The 18,195-nt window shown below is 36.5% G+C and overlaps 2 protein-coding genes across 2 annotated transcripts; both read right to left on the bottom strand.

The window, feature by feature from the left end:
• Positions 1–5,747: 5,747 nt before the first annotated feature.
• LOC147865857 (putative UPF0481 protein At3g02645) lies at positions 5,748–7,262 on the bottom strand. The gene has a single exon (XM_087317556.1). It carries the CDS (start codon positions 7,260–7,262, stop codon positions 5,748–5,750), a length of 1,515 nt encoding a protein of 504 aa, XP_087173682.1.
• A 4,213-nt stretch (positions 7,263–11,475) lies between these two features.
• LOC147865858 (putative UPF0481 protein At3g02645) lies at positions 11,476–13,188 on the bottom strand. Its single transcript, XM_087316202.1, has one exon. The coding sequence runs from the start codon at positions 13,145–13,147 to the stop codon at positions 11,747–11,749; it is 1,401 nt and encodes a 466-aa protein (XP_087172328.1). The 5' UTR covers positions 13,148–13,188; the 3' UTR covers positions 11,476–11,746.
• Positions 13,189–18,195: the final 5,007 nt, after the last annotated feature.

Below are 18,195 nucleotides of genomic sequence, written 5' to 3' on the forward strand. Positions count from 1 at the left end.
GCTCTTTGTTGATTAATGATAGTAAATACAGTATTGATCGTGATATATGGAAGAGTTAAAGCAATATTTAACCTCATCCCTGAACCATATGAACCGCTGCCTGCCCCAATTATAACTAGAGAAAAGTTCAGTTTGATCTTCCACAACTGATAGTGGATCATGAGACACAAATTACTGTATGATACCATTGTATAGTCTATTAGAACAAGTTGCAGACAGTAAAAGAGACAGAAAATGTAGAACATAGAGCATAAATGGCCTTGACCTTAATTGTCCAAAGTAAAAAAAAAAAATTAAGACTAAACCGAACATTGTAGTGACCCACAATTTCAAGGTGGAAATGAGCCTCGCCAAATGGATTTCAGAATCACAATGTCTGAAATCTATCACGAGTTATATTGTGTTGTCCATTCCCAATGAAGTATACCTTGTATCAATCTCATTAGACAATCAATAATATTAGGCTACCATTAGAGTGCCCAATCGAAGCCATTCAATGCGTAACCAAAATCTATGAGCTTTAACTTATTTTGTTGGATGCAACCTAGAGATTGATAGCGTGCTGGTCTGCAATGCAAATACTCATATTTTGATTCACGGTCAGTGGCCGGGGATGATTCAGGCATTGGTCATTAGCCATAAGGCGATATTTGACCTTTGCACTTCAGACCTTGATGATTGCCGATTGAAAGAGAAGGTGGGACACAAATGTGCTTATGGTTGAATATACAGATTAGAAAGTAATGCTCACTACATCAAGATTTCCTTTTTCAGCAAATACAATGGCTACATATTACTTATCAATGCCAATTGTCTTAGGTTGAGCTCTTGCGTAAATTTTGGCTGTGCATTGTCTAAAATTTGGCTATCCATTGTATGCCTACAAGTGGGGGATCAATGTGTTCGTGATTGTCTAATGAGACTCCTACAAAACGTAGTTCATTTTAATAGGAAAAGGGCGAGATGATTGCTTGTTTAACCAGTGCCTGTAATAACGAATTACTCGATAATACATAAATCACCTCGAATTATTAATTAGAAAGTACAGAATATGGGATTAGAACTACCATCTTTAACCATGTTTTTTTTTTCCATAAACTGTTATTTACATCTTCGTGTAAATATGTGAGATTACAAAGTTTCTATGTATAAAAACGCCCTACATGATGATTCTTATTGATGGTAAATATATAGGTACAATCTTGGAAAGCAATTACATATGAACCTTCACGGTTCTTGAAGTAAAAACAGTTACATGTGAACCTTCATGGTTCTTTATTCATGTTAAGTATTTTCTAATATCCTAATATATATATTGCTTACATTAATAATGTTGTAACACCCCTTAAGGTAAGCAATTTATTTCTTCTTAGGGTTTAGTAAACTAAGGCCAATTTTAGAACAACACAACCAATGCTTTTGGCTTGAGACGGGTTTCGTTAAGAAATCAGCCCACATGGTGGTTGTTGAAGTGTATTGTAAAATCATTTCTATAGCTACTACCAATTCTCTTATAAAGTGATGTTGAGCTCTAATAATTTTGTTTTGATCTATGATCTTTGGGTTTTCAGCTAACTTTATACACTATTGATTGTCACAATAGATCTTCATTTCTGAGAGTTTGAAAATGTCAAGCTCTTCAATAATTGTCTTAATCCAGATTCCTTCTTTGGGTGTGAGAGCTGTTGCTACATACTCTCCTTTAGTACTTGATAGCGCCACCGAAGTTTGTCTTTTACTTCGCCATGCTATAGCACCTCCAACAAATGTGAAGAGCATACCAGAGGTTGATCGAGAGGTGTCAATATCCCCTCCCCAATCAGAATCCACCCAACCTTGCAGGGGAGCATGAAGCCATCCGTTGAATTGGGATGAATTCTGGAATTGGAAGTTGCGGTAGGTATGTACCATGTCTTTGGTATGTTGTAGGTAGCGGAGAACCCGCTTTAGGGCTTGCCAATGTGCTATTCCAGGATTTTGCATAAACCTATATAGAAAACCCGCACAAAAAGATAGATTTGGTTGTGTACAACTTACCAAATACCTGACACTTCCTAAAATTTGGCGATATGGAAGCGATGCCATGATTTTCTCGTCCATTATAGTTTGTGGACTATCATTAGAAGATAGTTTGCATGGTACTGTCATTGGTGTTTAGGTTTGCAATCAGCCATGTCAAATTTCTTTAATATATCTTCCACCAACTTCTTTTGTGAAAGAGTGAGAGTACATTCCATTCGATTTCTAGTTACTTTGATACCAAGGCAAAACTCCATTGGTCCTAAGTCTTTGACTGGAAACTTCATTTTTAGTTGGGAGATGGTCTTCCTCATAGCATTAATTGAATTTGAAGCAATAGGGAGGTCATCAACATATACACCAAGAAGTATAAAATTTTTACCTTCCTTTCGGATGCATAACTTTGGTTCTGCTTGAAGACGTTTGAATCCAATAGATTCAAGATAAGTATGTAGCTTCAAATGCCACATTCTAGGTGATTGTTGGAGACCGTATAAGGATTTCTTGAGTTTGCACATATGATGAGGATTCTTTGGATCTACAAAGAAGGGACGTTGCTCCATATAAATTTCCTCATTCAAGCCACCATGAAGGAAAGCCGTTTCTACATCAAGATGGTGTAATTCTAGGTTTAAGCCAACACTTATAGCAAACATAAACCTTAGCGGAACTACTTTAAGAGTTGGGGCAAAAGTGGTTGTGAAGTCAAGACCTGGAACTTGTGAAAAACCTCAAGCAACATGCCGTGCCTTGTGTCGAAGTAGAGCTCCTAGTGAATCAAACTTCTTGGTCAAAACCCATTTGTTTGAGATGATATTTTGGTTTTCTGGAGGTTTAACAATTTCCCGAGTGCCATTCTTTAGCAAAGCATCAATCTCAAGTTGCATTTCTTCTTTCCACTTGACACTATCCGGTCCATGAATGGCTTCTTTAGCACTAAGGGAAAAATTATCATCATCAAGAATTTCTAAATCATCTTGTGCAAAATCCACTTCGGGAGAAAGATCAGCCATTAGTGCTTCTAATGGTTCAATGATGTCCATAATTTCTTTCAAGCTTCTAAACTTAGATCTCCTTGTGGGAAGACAAGGGTAAGCATCTTCATCACCAAGCAATTCAAGATCAAGATTTGGCTCCAAATGGGAGGAAACTAAGGAAACATCTTCAGGGGATGTAAAAACTATATTAAAATGGAACCCTAATTTTGAATCAGAGGGAGAATGCCAAGATTTTCCTAAGTTTTCAAGATTTGTTGTAGAATCAATTGTTTCATTAGTTGAGTAATGAGATATTGGTTCACCATCATTTTTTATTGTTATGTCCTTATTGTTTACAGCTGAGAAGGGTGTCGATGCAGATGCATGATCCATCGCTGGAATTGTAGTGGCAAATACGAGACCTATTGTTGTTGTTGTTTGTCTTCTCAGAAGCACCTTTGGAACTGTTGATGTTATCATAGGAACTTTTGTTGTTGCCACCGGAACTGTCGTTGTCGATGTTGAAACTACTGGTTGTTACCACTCTACTAATGTCATTTCAAGGTTGTATTCTCCTCCATTCTTAGAGGTTCTTCAATATATCTTCTTTCTTTTCTCAAGTCATTTCCATTGTTCACATGCAATCGATTCTCCATGTCTTGCATTTCCATTTTTCCATGTGATAGTTCATTGTTGTAGAATAGAGCATCTTCATAAAATGTCACAGACCTACTAAATATAAACTTTTGATTGCTAGGATCAAATAGTTTGTATCCTTTCACACCTGCAGCCTCACCATATCCAACCATGATACATTTCTTCGCATGTGGATCCAACTTCTTCCTTTTCTCGTGTGGTATGTGACTATATGCAATCGAACCGAACACTCTTAAGTTTGAATATTTTGGTTTATGTCCAAACCAAACCATGTATGGTGTGTGGAGACCTAGCACTTTGTGTGGCGATCTATTTGGTAAATAGCATGATGTAGCTACTGCCTCTTGCCAAAACCGATGTTCAAGTCTTACCACTTGCAACATGCTTCTACTTGCATCTAGTAGTGTTCTATTCTTTCTTTCTGCCACTCCGTTGTATTGTGGCTTGTGTAGTACATTGAACTCATGTCTGATGCCATGTACATTGCAGAAATTCTGCCACCATTATCTGACCTAACGCTGTTGATTTTACTTTGACATTAATTTTCAGCCATGGATTTATAATAGGTAAAAGCTTGGAAGGCTTCAAACTTTTTCTTTAAAAAATAAAGCCTGGTAAATCTACTAAAGTCATCGATGAATGAAATGAAATGAAATAGTGATTACCGGAAATTGATTTCTTTTGGAATGGACCACAGAAGTCCGAATGTACTAATTACAACTTTCTTTCAGATCAGCGTTTGTTGAGGGGAAACTTCTGTCTCGTTTGTTTCCCATAAATACATCCTTCACAAAGTGAAAGGTATGTAAATGGTTGTGTTGCCATACCCTCTCCAAGCTTATGAATTTGACATGTCTTCATGACTCTTGGATGTCGATTTCCGAGCCGATAATGCCATAGTAAAGTATGATCAACTTGAGAGTTTCTTGAGGCAATGTGTGCTTCAATTGGTGTTTTGTCCATAGCTTGAAGGGGGTAAAGTCTTCCATGTTTTGGAGACACTATCTTTACAACTTTTCTTGATGGTAAGGTATATTTGATAATTGCACAATTGTGATGAAATTCAATTATTGTACCATTTGTAGTGGCTTCCCTTACAAACTACAAGTTCTTCGCCAAGCCAAGAACATAGTATACATTGGATATACTAATTGTTTGCTCATTGTCTATTGACAGATGAACTGTTCCCTTTCCTAAAGCCAACTTGATTGCATTGTCACAAAATCGAACTTCCAAAGATGTAGGAAGTTGGATGTAATCATGAAGAAGGTTTCTGCTATGGGTAAGATGATGGGTTGCACCTATATCAAACAACCATAAATTTTCCACATTGAAGTTCTGATTGGTTGCCACAAATTCTTGGATAAAAGGGTCATTATCTTCTTGTTGGTTTTGTACTGAGGCTGTATGAACATGTGTCGAGTTTCTTTTACTCTTATTCCTGTAATCGTATTGCTTCTTTCTGTAGTCTCTTTCCATGTGACCCGCCTTACCACAATATCGACAAATGATTTGAGAGGAAATACTAAGGTTACCTGATTTTTTATTCTGGAACGATTTTTTATTGTGGACCTTGTTTCCATCATGTATAATTGGTATGTTCTTTGTATACTTATTATTGTTTTGGAATTTGTTTCTATTAAAGTTACATCTTTGATACTTCATTGTTGATGTTGTTGTTGAGGTCGTTGATGTTCCTTCACTCGAAACCATTTCTGCAGACCTTCCGGATCGACCTGTAGAGAATGCTTAGAGAGAAAATGGTTATCTAGGATTGTTTTGGCTCTGATACCATGTAAATATGTATAAAAACGCCCTACATGATGATTCTTATTGATGGTAAATATATAGGTACAATCTTGGAAAGCAGTTACATATGAACCTTCATGGTTCTTAAAGTAAAAACAGGTACATGTGAACCTTCATGGTTCTTTATTCATGGTAAGTATTTTCTAATATCCTAATATATATATATTGCTTACATTAATAATGTTCTAACACTTCGAAGAGTCACAAGCTCCAAATGAAAAATTAACTGATCTAAAGTAAATGAAATCCCAAAGGAATGAAAAATAAGAGAAGTAAAAAGCTTCTTTAGTTTTTCCCTAGGGCTTGATTAAGTTCCCCCAGGGTGTGATTAATTTCCCTTAGGGTGTAATTAAGTTCCCCCAGGGTGTGATTACGTTCCCCCGGTGTGTGATTACCAAATGAATCGTAATAGCCTACGATTGTGTAGACCGTCTGCAATGCTGAGAATAGGAGTAGTAGAAATGCCACAAGCAGCGAAATCATTAGCCATGGCCGAGAAAAATACTTTTCACGGCACTCCACAAACATGGGACGCCAAGGGTTCTCATAGTGGTGCTGTATATCGCGTATCATGTCGTCCCATCTCTTGCATGACTGAGTCGAGACGTTGGTGCACATGTCATTCCACATCTTGACCATCTTCTCATCACTCCCCAAGTGATTCTCTATGACCCCCGCCTTAGTCAAGATCGCTACATCCTCCGGTGTGTCGATGAGCGAGTCCATGACGACCGCATACTTAGTGAAATCGCCACCAACTTTGGAGGTTTGCTCATGGGCAATGAGGTTCCGCAGAATATCCTCCGTGCCATGGTACACCACAAGCCGTGGGAGACCAAATCGAAGGCGTCTCTTGTTGTAATGCATCACTGATATGCCACCCCCTTCAATCCCCTTGAACCAGATGCCGGCTTTCGACAGCTGAGATGCTGTTGGCAAGCAATCACGAAAGATAGTTTTCTTGGGAACTGCTAGTTTCTTCTTGCAAAGATTCCATAATCGTGAGAAGCTAAATGGATCCATGGCTTGACTCCCATACTTTTGTAATGGTTCCCTGAGGACCCAAACATATAGGCAATCAAGTAGATGACTGCAAGTGTTGCAAAAATCAGGAATTTGAAATCTCTGGACAAACTCTGTGGAGAAACCCTGGCCGATAAGGAATGGATCGTTTATCGCAACAACATAAAACAATCCTTCCTGGAGTTCATCCCATTCTGATTCGGGTTGCTTTGGAAACTCTTCAATCAGCTTCTTTAGAAATGACATGGGAATTTGGTTGCCCATTACGAACAAATCCCTCAATACTTGGTTGTATGTAATGTCATTGTAGCAGAGTGTGTGGAAGTGGTCGTGTTCCCCGGCTATGGCCTCCCATTTAGGCAGAAGAAACAGCAAGAACTCACGAATAAAGATGGTATCCACAGTGACCAAAAGTTGGAGGGACTCAGAACTATATCCGGGAAGGCCTGAATAATGTTTGTGAAGATCAGAAGGGTCATAGCAGAGGCGTTGCATGAGCTCTACCACATCTGATATCTTATGTCGTCTAATGAATTTATTCACGCACAGTGCCTTACAATTATAACGAGCAGGGCTCCCACTAAGCATTTCATGTAATGGTCCGATGGTCAAGGTCTGCGGCCGATATGATTCTGGCTTGACATCCACTAATGCTTTTGTAGGCTTCGAAATCTTCATGTATACAAGTGTATCAGCTTTACTATCAGTCTCATTGATGCTTATTATCATGTTTGCTCTCCATTTGTCTTCTTTAGTACAGGATTCAGATTGATTCATTTCACGTGTAAGGCTGATTTCCTTGTTGATATTGTCTTAAACTTCTTCTTCTTCGGTGGGCACGAACTTGATGCTTTCTTGTAGAAGTACCAGCCCTAGTCTTTTCTTGGAGGAGATAAGAATAGAGAGAAAAATGTGTGTGGGAGAGAGAGGGAGATAAGAATGCCAGAATCATATATGTATGGAGAGAGAGCATAATCATGCCATTTTATACAATGTCATAGACAGCAAATATTCTATTCCGTTTTTTGGTCAATTCTTCGATGATTTCAGAAATCTCGTGGCTGTGGATGAGCTGAGTATACCTAGCAAAGTGAACTCCTTATTGAAAGGTTTGTGAATGGGCGCGGACGTTTCTCAATCCATGCTCCATGCCATTCTTTAATTTATATTACAGGCAAGATTGATCTTGATTTTAGTTAGAGACAAAGTTTTCCTTTTTCTTGAGGCAAAGTTGTTATATCTTTTAGTGTCCCTCTCTGTTGATTAATGATAGTAAATGCTTCAGTGATTACATAATTTTTCACAACATATACGACATCAGATTAGAATATGGTATCAATTAACATGGACAATTAGTGGAAAATGGGTACGAATTGACTCAATCATTTACATGCTGTAATTGTTTGAGAGGAATTAAATACAAAAAAAATAAACTAAACTTTGCGTACGAATTGACTCAATCAAATGTCCTGGAAGAGCTCATGAAACACCTCGTTCCTGACACCATTGATCTTAACAACCATTAATTGATCTTCTACCCAATATAACATTAACAAATTATTTAAACGTTTGCTCTTATTGACTCAGGGACTTTTTCCTCTTTTAATTTAGGAAATGGGCACTTGTTGGCTAATTTTAAACATTAACCTTCAAAAAACAAGTTTGAATTGAAAAGTTCTTAATGGACAACACTCCTGTCAGAGAAAATGGCAAAGAGCAGAATATAGGGCATTGAAAAGTAAGCGACATTAGTAAGAATACGTACAACATTTGTTTTTAATGCAGCACCACATTATCATAAGAATGCTATTAATTATATGACACTATATATGAAACGAGGCGTTGAACATTTAAGCTAGACTAGATACGATGTTTGATTAATGTTTTCTAAATTCTTAAGAGATTTAATTAAGAAATATCAAATAGAACATTTGACTTTTATGGAAAATGAAATGATTACTGGCTCCTTGAGATACCCACAGATTCTCATTACAATTAATTATCTCCATCTTGTCTATATTCCACTGTAATTATCTCCCTCTTGTCTCTCTACTAGAATAAACCAAGGCTTCAACTCTTAAATTTGAGAAGCATAAAAGAATTGATTTAATTAGAATTGAATGGAGCATGTGCTTCCTATAAAAAATGACAGGATTCTTGTCTCTACATGTATGCTGGAGACATCACAAATTCTCATTCTTATCTCTCTTTCTATTCATCCTTATCATTGTTGGACAAATAGATAGAATATAGACTTCCTTATCATCTGAGGGTAGGAATTCATAGAGATGTATAAAAAGAGGAGTGGCTCTGCTTGACCAAATCCTACAAGAAAGTATCAACTAATTAGTGCTCCACAGAAGAAGAAGAAATCAATATTACAATGCCAATGGATGAACCTGATCATGAACCCAACTTCACCAAATGTGAATGGAGACAAGTCTACATGAGAGACCCTTTTGACATGTCTCCTTCCAATGTATTCTGATCATAATAACCTTTTAGTGTTCCCTGACATTTTTGCTACATCACTACAGCAACTCTGGCTTTCTTTGCATATATCTATTTCTTAATCACTAATGATGAGAGTGTCTATGGTAAAATCAGTGCAGCAAACTCACAAAATTGGATGGCTCTGTGGTGCTTTATTTTGTGTGCTTGAATTACGCTACCAATTGGTTTTTTTTATCACTTATGTATCATAAGTGGGATATTTTTGTTGAATGATTAAAGAGCAAATTCAGACAGATTCACGTCATGAACCCTGATGTTTGTGTTATCAATCTGATTTAACCATGTGAGTAAATGAATGCATATAGTAACATAAATTTTTCTAATTGACACTTAATAGAGAGCAGTCAAGTACATCCATAACTTTTGGATGTAAGGAAGATTTAATTTCATTCATTTGAAAGAGCCTTCTACTGAGTTGGAGAGCTTTACCTTGCTGTCCAATTCAAAATCTCATCACTCCATAGCTAATATTTTACTAACCACGTAATAGTATTATATGAACAAATGGTCAAGAACCTCTTTTACAACTATTACATTATAAATTTTTGCGTCATCCAACTGTTATGTCAGGTTGCATATTACATTATCTTTAATGTATCCCTTATTGTGGATAATTCATAATTACTGTGTTGGAAACCTGATTCTATCCCCTTAGGTCACCATTACCAACCTTAAAGATACCAAAAGCCGGGACTAACAAGCAAGCCATGTAATTAATTGGGCCTAGAAAGGACGTGTAATTCATAAAATAATAATTATGCCTTTGAACACAATTGCTTGATGTGTAAGATTGTTCAAAATTCACCATTGTTCAAGTAAATCATCCTATTCGGTCCCTATTTCATCCTCTCTTTTTTATCATACTCTTTTCTGGAGCACTTGTCTCTTCCTGTGTCCCCTTGATCAAGAATCCTGTTGTAATTGGCCCCACAGCTGCCACAGTTCTTCACATTATTGTTTCAATGTCCAACCCCTCTACTGCAGATTCTATAAACAGATCCTTAACTACAAGCATATCTATGCCCAGAAAGACGAAGCACATGCTCGGCATGTGCATTCGGGATTGATTAAATATTAACACACATACAATGTGGGAGTTCAATGTTTTCAAAGGTTAATCTAACAATATATTGATTACTAGATTTTATTTAACTCACTCACACTATGCATAAGCTCAAAGCATAGTTTCAGAACCAGGGAGAAATTGCTCAAAACATTCAATTCATGGCCAATGCATATAAAATCAAAAGGGAATGCTCAAATTAACAAACCAGTGATTCATCTAACTTATTGAATGATCTACGAGTGATTCATGAGACCTGTGCTTCTCCTCCTCCTCCTTTCCTTCTTCGTCCCTGTATATATCAGCAGAAGCAGGGGAGAGGATGATAGAATTTAGTTATGATGAAAAATGTGGAGGAAAACTCTAAAGGCCATCAATATAAATATGTGCATCCACATCATTTTAATAAGCCATACTAATTTTCTTAAGATTAATAATGTTATGTATTGTATGATTATGGGGCTTTCTCATTTGATAATTGTAGATAGAAGCAATTTAAAATGCAAATTAAGGGAGTGATTAGTGCAATTAAGGCAAGAGAAGTAATGGAATACCTGTTTCAGCACCATGTCATTGATGCCTGTTTCGTTCACAAGAACGTCTTGTACTTGTAACGCTTAGATCTATCTCTGATGTTTAGTTACAAACTTCTCAATCATACAATGAAATCACTCGAGGATTTTATCTTAACAGAAATTTGGATCAAAAGTAGCATGGCCGACCATGTTTTCAAGCATATTGTTATTTATTATTTGAAGTTAATCATATATATAGTCCAAATTCTACTTTAGTTCATCTCAATCATTGGTTAATCTCTGCACGTGGAAACTCTTTTCTTCTTTCCAAAGAAAGCCAAGCATGTTTAGCTAGTTTTGGTGGGACCCATGAAGACCTCTTATGTTCTGAAAAAATTCTATATTCTTTTAAACATCTTCTTTTCTATAACTGGTCTTGCTTCTTGACAATATGATATATTCTGCTCTCACACTTTCATTATGACATTGTGATGATGATGAGAAGGCATGGCATTCGGACCATCTTTTAAAAGGTTATATGTTGAACTTGAATGTCAAAGTGTTATTTTATTATGCTTGAATTCACACCGAAAAGGAAAGAGTTAACCTTTTGTGCTTAAGACCTTTATCATTGTCAATTGAGAACAAAAGGTTGGACACAAATGTGCTTCTGGTTGAATAATTATACAGCTTGGATTTTGAGTAACGTCGGAGACATCAAGACTTCCATTTTCAGCAAATACGGTTCAATGCTGCATCTAAGTTTGAGCTCTTGGGTAAATTTTGGCTATGCATTGTATGCCTACAAGTGGGCGATCAATGCGTTCATGATTGTCTAATGAGATTCATACAAAACGTAGTTCGTTTTAATTGATTGTTTGTTTAAAGAGATACTTGGTAATACACTAATCACCAATTTATTATCACAAGTACAATGTGGGATTACAACTACCATGTTTGACCATGTTTTTTTGTGTCCATAGACTCTTATTCCTTCTGACTTAAATTTAACTTCTACCATGACTACTACATCTTCCAAGAGTCACAAGCTCCAAATGCAAAAATAACAGAACTAAAGTACAATGAGATCTCCAATCAATGAGAAATAACAGAAATAACAAAGCTGCTTTTCTTGCCCTAAAGGGTTTGGTTAAGGTTCAATTGTTAAATTAGTGCGATGATTGGTAATAGGCTGCGATTCCGTAGCCTGTTTGCAATATTGACATTAGGAGCAGTAGAAACCCCACAAGCAGTGAAATCGCTAGCCATGGCCGAGAAAAATACTTTTCACGAAACTCTGCATACATGGCATGCTCAGGATTTTCATAGTCGTCCAATACATCGCGTATCATCGCGTCCCATCTCTCGCATGGTCGAATGTCGATGTTGGTGCACATGTCATTCCACATCTTGAGCAACTTCTCATCACTCCCCAAGTGATTCTCTATCACTTGTGCCTTCGTCAAGATCGCTACATCCTCCGGTGTGTCGATGAGCGAGTCCATGATGACCACATACTTAGTAAACTCGCCGCTAGCTTTGGAGGTTTGTTCATGGGCAAGGAGGTTCCTCAGCACATCCTCCGTTCTATCTGTCACGACAAGCCGTGGAAGATCGAGCCGAAGCTTTCTCTTGTTGTAGTTCATGACGGATATGGCACCTTCAATCGCCCTGAACCAGATGCCGGCTTTAGAGAGCTGAGACGCTGTTGGCAGGCGATCACCAAATATGGTTTTCTTTCGAGGTTCTTGTTTCGTCTCGAAAAGATCCCGTAGTCGTGGGAATCTCCAAGGATTGGTGGCTTTCCTCCCAGACTTTTGTAATCGTTCCCTGAGGACCCAAACATATAGGCAATCAAGTAGATGGTTGCAAAGTCGGAAATCTGGAATTTCAAAACTCTGGACAAACTCTACAGAGAGATTCTGGCTGCTTAAGAATGGATCATTTGTTGCAACACCATAAAACAGTCCTTTCTGGAGTTCATCCCCTTCAAATTTGTGTTTCTTTGGAAACTCTTCAATCAGCTTCTTTAGATAGGACACGGGAATTTGGTTGCCCATCAAGAACAAGTCCCTCAATACTTGCTTGAATGTGATGTTATTGTTGCAGATTTTGCAGAACTGGGTGTGTTCCTCGAGTATAGAATCCCATTCCGTCGGAATAAACAGCAAGAATTCACGAATGAAGATGATATCCACAGTCACCAAAAGTTGGAGGGACTCAGAACTATAATTGGGAAGGCCTGAATAATGGATGTGAAGATCAGAAGGGTCATAGAAGAGGCGTTGCATGAGCTCTTCCACATTTGATATCTGATTTCCTCTCATGAATTTATTCACACACAATGCCTTACAATCATAAAGAACAGAGCTCCCACTAAGCATTTCATGCAATGGTCCGATGGTTAGGATCTGAGGCCGATATGACTCTGGCTTGACATCGACTAATGCTTTTGGAGGTTTCGAAATCTCCGTAAACAGCTGTGTATCATCATCAGTAGCCTCATTGATCCTTATTCTCATGTCTTCTCTCCATTTTTCTTCTTTAGCAGAGGATTCAAATTGATCCATTTCAAGTGTAAGCTTGATTTCTTAGTTGATATTCTCCTAAATTTCTTCTTCGTCTTCTTCGGTGTGCACAAACTTGATGCTTTCTTGTAGAAGTCAAGTATTAGCTCTAGTCTTTTCTTGCAGAAGATAAGAAAAGAGAGAAAATGGTGAGATCTAAGAAATTATGCCAGAATCATGTATGTATGGAGAGAGAGCATATAATCATGCCATTTTATACATCGAAAGCAAATATTCCATTCCGTTTCTTAGTCCATTCTTCTACGATTTCAGAAATCTCGTGGGGTTTGGATGAGCTGAGTATGCCGATCAAAGTCAACTCTTCTCTCAATACATGTGGTTTGTGGATGTGGGAGGACTTTTCTCAATACATGCTCCCTACCATTCTTGAATATATATTACAGGCAAGCTTGACCTTGATTTTAGAGACAAAGTTTTCCTTATGTTGAGGCGAAGTTCTTGTATTTTATTGTGTCGCTCACTGTAACAGTTGGATTAATTATCGTAAATACATTTGAAAAACACAAATAGCGATCACATAACTTTTCACAATGTATACGAAATAAATAGGATTAGAATTTGATCTCAAATTAGCGTGAACAATTTGAGGAAAATGGGGACGAATTTACTCAAATCATTTACATGCATGTAAATTGTTTTGAGAGGAAATAAGTACAAAACAATAAATTGAAACGTTGAGGGGTAGTTCATGATTGAATGCAGAATTCCTCACCGTATGATTTTAAAATCCGCCCATAATTTAATATCTTAAAATATAATCCATGAAAAGCATACTTATTCGTCATCAATCAATCAATGAGAGTTTGTTCTAACTCACAATTCCATATTACGAAATTTAGGCCAAAACAATTGTGATTAATTGCTTTCTAAATCAAATGGGTGGACAGTTGAAAATAACATACCACTGCATTATTGACCTACAAGAAATATGTCACATCCGAGGAATAAAAAATCATCAATAAACACTATATGCCACAAAATCATGATTTGTGATTATGTTGTTGTCAGTATGTAATCTAGGAATGGGAACTCATAACAAAATCTAAATGGCACACACAGATCATAATTTAGGAAGATGAAAGTTGAAATATTGGAGACTTCAGAACGACAATATAAAGCAGACATACCGTAAATTTAAGACATGAAAGTTGGATGATTTTGAAGCCTCCGGAATTCGACATTCATCTTCCCAATAGCACCCATGTAGGAATCTAGGTGCCAAAAATAATTGATTATAGAAATGTGCAAATCAACCTCCCATTCATAGGGGAGTACTTTAACCCTATACATACACGTGTTTGATCATTAATTAAATTCCTTCAGTTCTTTGGCACTTTTTCCACTTTTAGGAATTCTTAACATTAGGAAAATGGATGCTTGGTTGGCTTTATGAAACATTAATCTTTAAAATATACAGGTGTGGATTGAAAAGTTTGGGCAACAATTATGTCAGATAAAAAAATGGGGCATTGAAAAGTAAGTGACATTAATAAGAATACGAGACTTATACATTTTTTATGTAGAGCCACATCATCAAGTGATTCATAATGCTACCATATATTATTTTTGAATGTAGCACCACATCTTAATCCCCCTAATATAAATGCAGGTAGGGCTTTAGAATGTAAGTGGCAAAAATATTTGGTTATAGAATTGAAATGATTATTGGCCCCATACAAATGCTTTATCTCATTCTTATCTCTCCCCTAGATAGATAAATAGATGCCCCTAAGTTCATGGTGGTCAGGGAGGAGGATATATATGGTGCATGAGCTCTTCCACATCTGATATCCCATTTCTTTCCATGAATTCTTTCACACATGATTATAATTGTTGTTAATGTAATTAGTACAATTTATATGATTCTGGAATTCTTATCTCCCCCCCTCTCTTGCATTCTTCTCTCTATTCCTCTCTCCTGCAAGGCAAGATTAGGGTTGTTGCTTGACTTCTAGAAGAAAGCATCAAGTTCCTGTCCAACCCAGGAAGAAGAAGTCTGAAGGTTAAGTTTAAGAGAATATCAACAACTAAGAAATCAACCTTAAATGTCAAATGTATCAATCTAAATCTTGTACCAAAGAACTGATGACAACAACAATCAATAATGCTACTGATGATCATACAGATGTGTCCAACAAAAGTTCGAAAATTTTGAAGCCTCCAATAGCCTTATTGGATATCAGGCCACTGTCATACTCCACTCAGCTCCTGACCATGGGACCATTGCATGAAATGCTTAGTGAAATCTCTTCTACTGATCATTGCATGTAATGCTTAGGGTTGAAATTCACGGAAAGACATGGGATATCAGATGTGAAACAATTCATGAAACGCATCTTAGAGGAGGACCCTTGTAATCTTGACATGTCCATTATTCAATCCTTCCCGCTTATGGCCCTGACACTCATCTTGTCGATACCATCTTCATTTATGAATAATATGAATTATCGTTGTGTCTATGGATTGAATGTCAATCCGAAACTGAGGGATCCAAATCCCAACTCAAGGAATATGACAACGTCTACACATTCTGCAAAAACTGAGGGATCCAAATCCCAACTCAAGGAATACGGCCCCTTTCACCCTATAGTTGACCTCTATAGGTAACAAACGAATCTATATGAGTAACCTAGAATGAACACTAGCAGAATATTCTATAACATGGCACAAAAACATGATTTGAGATTACATTGATAGTAACCATATAAACATACAATCTAAATGACACAAAACCATAATTATGAAAGATCAAAGATGAATTGAAGACTTGCAAACAATTAACAAGTAGAGTATACAAAAATAGTTATAAGTTAAAACTTATATATGTGGACTAGATTGTGTGGATTCTCATTTGATTTATCTGTAATATTGGTCATCTATAACTCTAGAGTTGGATATTCCTTTCCTTAGTGGATTTTGGTGGGATCCTTGATGAATCAAAGGTGGAAGGTTTTCTATACTGATGTCAATGTGTTTTGATGGGATGCAAAACATTTAAGGGTGGAAAGATTTTTATATTGATGTCACCATGTTCTTGTTTCTCGTCAATTTGACCTAGATATTCCAAGTTTCTTCTTTCACATGAAAACCGAGCTTATCAAAGCACATGAATACTCAAGGGTGGATGTTTTTCTATATTGATGTCAATGTGTTTTGGTGGGATCCAAGCACACTCAAATGTGGGAGTTTTGCTATATTTATATTAACAAGTTTTGGTGGGATAGAAGAAGACTCAAGTTTTGGTGGGATACAAGCATATTCTTGTTTCTTGTCAATTTGTTATTTAGTGGGAACATTTGGATTAGAACTTTACAACGACTATGATGACTCAAGACATTCTAACAACCTGTAAAAAGTTAAATGTTGTGCCACAATGTGAAAGTAATGCCTTTATCCACCATATAAGGAACTTTTGATATTTGGACAAATTATTATTGTTTTCATATATAAGAAGTTACATTCTGCATGTTGCATAGGAACATGGTAATGTGGTGGTAAAACTTATACTTACAACCCTAAAGCCATGGTTTTGATGTTGTATTTTAATTACAGTTCTTCATAACCCTTGTTTGACTTTAAAGTTGTGTTATGTCTCAAAACTCATTACAATTTTCGTTTGACGCAGAATGCTTTGCTTCTGAACACGTGTTACACACCAGGAATAGAAATGGTTCTAACAGCCATTTAAAAGCAAGGCTAATGATGATGTTCATTATTTGCCATAGAATTTATTGCTCTTATTTTGGCATGGAAGCCATGAATACCTCAAGGTCTGAAAATTTCCTATATTGTTAACATCTTCTTTTCTATAACTAATCTTGCTTCTCAACAATCCCTATGTATATAGCTTATTCCCTCATATGGATTTGCGATCTAGAATAAAAAAAATATTGATGGATCAAATAAGCAAATTACTTGCATGTGCACAAACCTTTAAAGTAAGAAGTTTGACTTTGCTATTGATGCGATCATAGAGTTGATTTTACTCATGAGATCCCATGAGATGTCTGAAATAATACAAGAAATGACTCAAAAACGGAGTGGAATATTTGCACTTTATATATAAAATGGCATGATTGTGGTGTCTCAGATCTCTCTCTCCATACAAATCTATAATATGTCAAATAATCATGATTTGAGATTACGTTATTCGTAACCATGAAAACCAACATAAACTCTATATGCCACAAAACCATTATTTGCGAAGACGGAAGTTGAATCAAAGACTTGTGACCTGATGTGTTTTGACTCACAATCCCTTTTCATTCTTCGTCTTCTTCCTCCTCTTATTCATTCTTATATTTTCATCACCGAGTTTTTCCCAAGGTTTTACAGATCCAAGGCATCACATGGATTTTTGCAACGTTTAATTGAAGTTAAACATCGCCTTGCAATGGATAATTTACATATGCTATATAAAAAAGAACGCTTTTTTCATATCAAATGCTAGTAGAGAGAGAATTAAATTGGGAGAGAGATAGATAAGAGGGAGATAAGTAAATTGGGAGAGAGAGAGAGAGAGAGAGAGGGAGATAATTAAACTGGGAGAAGGACATGACGGAGATAATTAATTGTAATGGGAATCTGTGGGTATCCCCATGAACCAATAATCATCTGATTTCGATAAAAATCAAATGCTCTGTTCATTATTTCTTTGGGAGAGCATTTGTATTTATGTAAAGACATTCATAAGTAAACATTGGGTATCAAGTATAACATTCGAGGATAATGTTTTAATTAATTAAATGCTTGCTCTTTTTTACTTTGGCACATTTTGCTCTTTTTGGAATTCCCAACATTATTGCCTCTCTGAAATGTTAACCTTTAAAATATACAAGTAATGGGTTGAAAAGTTCTTGATGGGCAACAATCATGTGCAAGAAAATGGCAAAGAATAAAAAACAAATGGGGCATTAAAAAGTAAGTGACATTCATATAAATAATACACTTATATTTTTAATGTAGCACCACATCATCATAAGAATGCTACTAATTAGACAACACTATATAATATGAAAAGAGGTGTTGAT

This window comes from Azolla caroliniana, unplaced genomic scaffold (genome assembly GCF_043228905.1).
Source record: "Azolla caroliniana isolate FFs.n. ecotype wild unplaced genomic scaffold, voAzoCaro1.0.p SCAF_3, whole genome shotgun sequence".
NCBI lineage: Eukaryota > Viridiplantae > Streptophyta > Polypodiopsida > Salviniales > Salviniaceae > Azolla > Azolla caroliniana.

Bases quoted from the DNA above. Each gene is read 5' to 3' on its own strand.
- LOC147865858 (XM_087316202.1), bottom strand. From the start codon at position 13,147: ATGGATCAATTTGAATCCTCTGCTAAAGAAGAAAAATGGAGAGAAGAC.
- LOC147865857 (XM_087317556.1), bottom strand. From the start codon at position 7,262: ATGAATCAATCTGAATCCTGTACTAAAGAAGACAAATGGAGAGCAAAC.